This window comes from Capsicum annuum, chromosome 1 (genome assembly GCF_002878395.1).
Source record: "Capsicum annuum cultivar UCD-10X-F1 chromosome 1, UCD10Xv1.1, whole genome shotgun sequence".
Classification (NCBI taxonomy): Eukaryota; Viridiplantae; Streptophyta; class Magnoliopsida; order Solanales; family Solanaceae; genus Capsicum; species Capsicum annuum.
The window spans coordinates 243,727,321-243,734,230 of NC_061111.1; the positions used below are offsets into that span (position 1 = coordinate 243,727,321).

General features: G+C 36.8%; 1 protein-coding gene across 1 annotated transcript; it reads right to left on the reverse strand.

Annotated features, from left to right (window-relative positions):
• Nucleotides 1-256: 256 nt before the first annotated feature.
• LOC107849541 lies at nucleotides 257-6,706 on the reverse strand. The gene is made up of 2 exons (XM_016694099.2): nucleotides 6,288-6,706; nucleotides 257-1,214 (listed from the first exon to the last, which is right to left on the reverse strand). The coding sequence occupies exons 1-2, from the start codon at nucleotides 6,600-6,602 to the stop codon at nucleotides 372-374; spliced, it is 1,158 nt and encodes a 385-aa protein (XP_016549585.2). The 5' UTR covers nucleotides 6,603-6,706; the 3' UTR covers nucleotides 257-371.
• Between the last annotated feature and the right edge of the window lie 204 nt (nucleotides 6,707-6,910).

Sequence of the window (6,910 nt, forward strand, 5' to 3'; positions counted from 1 at the left end):
TAAGTGGCGCGAGGCAGGGCCAGTTGAAAACAGACAAAAATGCTATGCGGGATGAAGTGAGGCGGGTTAAAGGTACGCCCCGCTTCTTTTGCCATCCCCATTTGACATCTTTGCGTAGGCCCTTGTGATCCACCTCTTCTTCGAACCCCGGGCACAGCGGGTGTTTAGTGCGCCGTCCTTTTTAATGAATGTTACCTAGTCCATTTCATAGCAAAAGACTTGCTACTGCTCCACATTGCTCAGGAAGAACAAGAAAGGAAGAACTTGAAAATAATATTAATGATGGTACAAGATGAATCTTCAATAAAAAAAATATATCCTCACAAAAAAAGATACATCACCTAATATTAAAAATAAACAAATGAAATGCATTAATATAGGCTAAAACCAAACAATTGGCTGATAATAATAGCAAGGCCTAAACCAATTGCTATAAGGGAAGAAGCCCAAGTGAGTTTCTCAGTAATTCTTGGTACTCTATCCTTCAATGCCTGACTACATGAGCCTATAAACACAGTATAGCTTCCCATAGCCATAACAGTTCCAACCAAGAACATACCTAAGAAGGCAGCACCAGCCAACCGAGATGGCAAAGCAAGCGCTGGCAGGATAATTAAGAGCGCATCAGGTTGTAGCCCGTGGACAATGCCAGTCGCAAAGGTAGCAAAGCCTACTTTCTTCTTCTTCCCAATAACTGGAGTATCAATGCCTTCGTATACGCTAACCTCACTATTACCATTTTCCAGGGCAACATATGGGGAATGAACTTCAGATGCTTCCTTAATTCCCATTGCTCCGATAACAAGAAGGGTGAAGCCTACTACTCTTGTTCCCCATGTACGGATAACTTCAATGTGAAGTCTGTCCTTTAAGAGCAGAAACAACAAGCCAAAAATCAACTGCCCGGCATCATGACCACAGCCCCAGAGTGCTCCCACTGCCGCACTCTCCATTCTTGTGCGGCCTATTGACAAAGGAGCCAAAGCAGCAAGATGGTCAGGACCTGATAGTGTGTGTAGGCAACCAGCGAAAAAACCAGTCCATGCACTGCTTAGTAGTTCATTACGAACAAATCGACTCCCCAGTGCTGCTGCAGCTGGCCCACTAGCCTTTGCTGCTGTTTGGAAACTAGCAAAAGCTGGTGAAACAATGACCGGATGGATGAGCATAACAAACACGGCTGACAGAAGAACTATGGTACTTGCAGAAAGGACCTGAATGGAATCATATAAAACACAAGACATGCTGAGGAAGAAAACCGAGTGTCTTGTAGAAGTAAATTGCAATGCATGGACCATCAATGGCATTTTCTTGTCAGTTACCTCGCGCAATGAAGTTCAATGCTATGCAGCTGAATAAGTAATATAATTAAATGATATCTCGAAAAAGTATGTAATGAAAATTTCTATTTTACACCACAGCAAGGTGAACCACTCTGTAACCCAAGGTTCAACTTCCTAGTGCTTTATCCAACCGGTTTGACAGGTGTGGGTGCTGACTATGTTAAAGCTCTCTACTATTAGCATCACCTTGATGCCTATTGCAATTGCATAGAGTTGTAATTTGTTTCTGACTTTCATATAAACAAAAAAGTTATGTTCCTATTTGAACAGAGGATGTTGAATATAAACTATTTTCATGTAGAGATAAATAACTACTTGCAAATCAATAAATATTCTCACAAAAGGCTCTTAGGACAAGAAGACCATACACTAAAGATAAGAAGACCATATACAAAAAACTATGAACAGACCCCACCTTCGTCCTTTTGTATAAGTAACAGTCCAATCCTTAATGCTACAATATTTAAGAACATAACTCCAATATTGAATTTATTGCTAGTTGATATACCTTTGTGGGTCATTTGATAGGGTGTATAAGAATAGTGTTGAATAGATGTATTCATTAATGCTGGTATTAGTTATGCTAAGATTATTTCTTGCAGAGTGTTTGGTTTAGTGAACTAAAAATAACACGCATTACATAATTTCTAAAAGAAGAAAATATCAGTTTACAAAAGAAACCCTCCACAAGTATGGTGGAAAGGGTGTGAAAAAGGTTTTGAAGGGTAATTGTGTCCTTAACTATGCGAATGCATACATTAAAACCCATTGCATTTAATACCATGAATTTCTATGTATCCTTAACACCAAATAGAGTGTATAACTAAGACTTGTATAAGTTATACATAAGTTGAAGAGTGTACCAAACAGGGTACTAGTAATACATAAAGTTAATGCATACATTATTTTTTCTACTGCACTCTACCAAACAACCCCTTATAAGTACTTTCCAAATTGAATCTAGCAAAAGGATATAAACCAAACCATTCCTTATATCAGATGCTTCATGAGATCAATACAGGTAATATCAAAAAAGGAACCAAAAATTTATGTCCAAAATGCTAATTTTTCTTCTATTTATAGTACATAGATACTATATCAGAAAATGTTTCCGTGGGGTAACTCAAAAATAGAGCATTCAAAGACAATTCAACCCTTGTAAGGAGATTCATTTGGTTTGTATTGCAAAATGGTGGTGAACTTGTCAGCCATCATTTTAATTGAGCCTAAGAGGGTCAACTAGAGCATAATTGCAATTGCGTAAATGCATATAACGAGCAAAAGCATGTAGAAAAAGCCACAATGACCTACTTACCATCCGGCACTGATGTGAGAACTTCGTCAAAGTTTAAGAATGTTATAACTCATTTGACAGCATACATCATATTGTGATAAGTGTTTTTTGTGCTTTTTGAGTACCAATGATCTGTCTCCATAATGAAGCAGCAAAAAAACCTCATAAGCAAATAGTAGAACCTAAAATCGTTTATCAGCCTTTTGAATTCTACTTTAGTCAACAATATAAGATAGTGAACATGTACTAAGAAACCAGCATTCTGTTTATTAATCTCAAGTAGTCCGGTGCAATTAGCAAGGACACATTTGAAACAGCAACCACAGATAAAATCAGATCAGCGTACCAAGATCTGATAAATTGCAATGTAATTATTCCCCGTGGAAGTTGAAGTTGTACACCATTGTAGGTCCAACAAGAAGAAGCAGCAAACTAGTGGTTCCAGAAACCAGTACAAAAGGGGCAGTGGGGTGCACTAGCGCTCCATCTATGTGCGTGGTCCGGGGAAGGGCCGAACCATAAGGGTCTATCATCCACAAACTTACCTTGTATTTCTGCAAGAGGCTGTTTCCACAACTTGAACCCGTGACCTCTTGGTCACATATTGGAGGCTCCCCTTCAATGCATTAAGTGGTAATTAATCCCTAGTCCTCTAGGTAAATAACTCAACAACCAACCAAGTGCACTATTTAACCTTCTTGTGGCCCTAGAAACCAGTATGCATTAATATAAACAGGTAATGAATGTGTTTCATTTGCATTGAGGTCTGAGAGTCCGGAAGATAATCCCTTTTAAAGTTGCATATACAAATTGAGTAAGGTCCAGCAAAAAGAAATGACCAGCTAATGGTGTTTTTTCTGGTTACAGAAACCACAGATCTAAACACAAAATCTACCGAAAAGATCTTCAAGTACTTCATAAATTTTTGATGAAGATGAAATATCCAACGAACTTGAAGGCATGAATACTACATTTACAAATATTTCATCAAGATTCACGGACTATGAAGATTTTTATCTTCCCTTCTGTTATCATTCCTAACACACAAAATTGCAGCTTAACTGCAAAGTTAGTTTTCTTCATGAGATTCAAAGATGCTCAAATTTATCCTTTCCAAAAAAAGAATAAGTGGAAGTCCAAGAATGGGTTGCACACTCATTGAAAGATGCTTGGGCATATCCTTGCAAAAGAGAGGCAAAGCCATGAATCGCTTGCACATAAATTGCAGCTTAACTGCAGTCTTTTTCTTATTTATTTTTTTCATAACTGCGTCGACTAATTCCACGAGATACCTTTCAGTTCCCAACAACAACTAATATCAAGTGACTGTCACTAAGACATAAGGGAAGAAATCACCTAGTATTTTTGTTTCTACTAGAATTTGAACACTTCATGGTTCTCAACAAGATTCATCGACCACTAGGCCACACCCTTAGGTGCAACAACAATCTTACTTTTCCTCCTTTTATGTTTATTTCAAGATATGTTAAATATCAAAATCATTAATAACTATGCTCAGATCAAGATAAGAGCTACTTGTCTCCCAGAGATTTATGTCAAGTTTGAGTCCCAAGTTCTTAATCACCACTCTCAGACCATGAGATGACCAAATTACCACTTCTTAATGCAGAGCTTTCGACAACATTGTGGCTCATGTAGCACCTAAACCAAAGGGGTCAGTTCACTTTCTAATTTAATGAACCAAAGGAGTCCAGACACTTTCTGATTTAAACTCTAGTAAACCACTGCTAATCAGAAAGTGAAACAACACCTTATACTTATAGTTTTCACAATAAGCTTAGTCTTTTGGAATTAGAGTTGAACATGACAATACATGCAATTATTCAAACTAAAGCATCAATATATATATATTTGACTTTTAAGACAGATAACTTTGAGTCTTCTAAAAAGTTCAAAATGTAATTGTTTCAGCTAATTAGGTCGTTTAACTTGTTCTTTCGTTCCATAATGATGCAGAATTGCAGGAGAAAAGTGAAGTTCAAGAACTAGCTAATTTTTTTTCTTGTAATTCTATTTCTCTTCTTAGTTGCTTATTCGCTTTTCCCTTGCAATTCTGAGTCCGGAGGCACAACTAAAGTTAATATGTAATTATGTTTTCCCATGCTAGGAAACCACCATTAATGGTTTCGTTGGAAATAATGGTTATACATACAAGACCGGTCTAATCAGACAACGGACACCTTTAATGTGAGATTCCTAGTCATTTGGTCTATGAGCACGATAACTCTTCACTTGAAGGTGATCTAGAAAACACCGTTAACAAACAAGAAAATGACATCAAATTAAGGTTTTTACTAGTTAACTTTCTTCAAATGCACTGGAATAAATTTCCTTTTTTTTTTTTTGATACTGTGATTTCAAGGTCCCATCAGCACGGGTAATGCGTAACTCTGTAGTGACTATTAGGCCACATCTTTGGGTGCTCACTTGAATAATTATGTGGATATCCAAGATGAATGAATTGGACATTAATGCAAAAACTAATTCTTGGTCCATTCCGATTTGTTTGACAGTTTTTGCTTATGGCAATGTATATCAATCAATGACCAAATGTGGAATTTTATGGACTTAAGAAACTAAACGGGACCTAAAAGAAGAAGCAATCTGGTGCATTAAAAATTCTGATGTGCGCGAGGTCCAGGAAAGAGCCAGATTACAAGGATCTATTATACGCAGTATTTTTATGCATTTATGCAAGAGTCTGTTTTCATAGCTTGAACCCATGACCTCCTGTCATGTCACATGGCAGCAACTTTACAGTTACACCAAGGCTCCCTTCAAAATGGGACTACTAAATTCAAGAATTAGATTATCAATCTATTTGACCTTTTTTGCGTTTTTGAGGACATGACCTTAGATAGGAAGATGTGGAGGACACAGATTAGGATAGAAGGTTAGTAAGTAACAGATAACCTTATATAGGAGTGTGTGGAGGACACAGATTAAGATAGAAAGTTAGTAAGTAGCAGTGCATTGTCTTGTCATCCATTTATATTAGTAGTCGTTTTACTGCCTGTATTTTCTTGTCCTTCAGTTTCTGTTACTATATGTTAATTCCTTGTACCTTGATTATCGTACTTTTTTTATCTGTGGTTTCCTTTTTGTTACTATCTATTTTTTTTTGTTATTAATTGTTGTTTCTTGTACTTCCATTGTTTTTTGCTAAACTATTTTTCCCTTGAACCGAGAGTCTATCGGAAACGGCCTCTCTACCTCTGAGTTTGAGGTAATGGTAACGTCTGTCTACACTCTTAACACTCCCCAAAGTCCACTTTGTCAGGATTAAACTATATATGTTTTTGTTGTAGCTGTCGTTGGGAATGTATATCAATCAACGACCCAGTATGGAATTTTATCAACATTAGAACCTAAACGATACTATTACATCATCGTGTGACACCCCAACTTAGGATAACAAGTCCCACATTACCAAAACACGAAAGAGAAATGTTGTGTATATAAGTAAACAAGCCTTACTCAGTAGCTCGGACTCTTCAAAAATGTTAGTCGCACCCGTGTTGGATCCACATTTTTGAAGAGTCCGTGCGTTACAACATCACTAGCGGGCAGGGCCGTTACATACATTCAATTTTCTAAATCAAATTATGGTTGCAATTTGTGTGAATTACCTTGTTTTGTCGAGATATCTTCTCACCAATCTCCTTAAGCAACCGTATCTTCAACTCGGATCCATATTCAAAACCCGGAACTACACCTGCTTTTTTCTCGTTCACATTTTGTTTTTCAAATAACGATGAGGACCATGATGATGAACTAGAAGAATCACGGAGACACTTGAAGGAGAAGAACGAGTTGACTCCTCTACGTGACTCAGGCTTAAAATGTACATGGCGAATTCTATTAGGAAGAAGAGGAGAATGTGAGGGATTTTGTATATGGAGTTTAGAGGGAAATTGAGTTGTTGAATTGATGAGTTTTTCCATTATCTTATTGTGTGTTTTTACAGAATTTTGCTAAGGGGGGAATGGGGGTGGAGACTCGGGGAAGTTGGTTGGGTTGGTTGAGTTTGGTAAGAGGATAAAGTAGAAATTTTCAAAATTTTAAATTTGAATATTTTATTTGATTTGATTTGATTTTCTATTTTTAGAGGATTGACAATATTTGGTTTGATTTTGTTTACTTTTTAAGAAATTAAAACAACTACCTTTATAATAACTCCCTCTCATTTTAATTGATTATTTTACTAAAAGTAAATATTTCAAATTAATTGATTACTTACTAAATTAGGATA

What these genes read in the sequence shown, in the direction of transcription:
- LOC107849541 (XM_016694099.2), bottom strand. Translation starts at nt 6,602, where the DNA reads ATGGAAAAACTCATCAATTCAACAACTCAATTTCCCTCTAAACTCCAT. An exon ending in AGATATCTCGACAAAACAAG is followed by an intron (nt 1,215 to 6,287) that starts GTAATTCACACA and finishes GATTCCATTCAG; the next exon opens with GTCCTTTCTGCAAGTACCAT.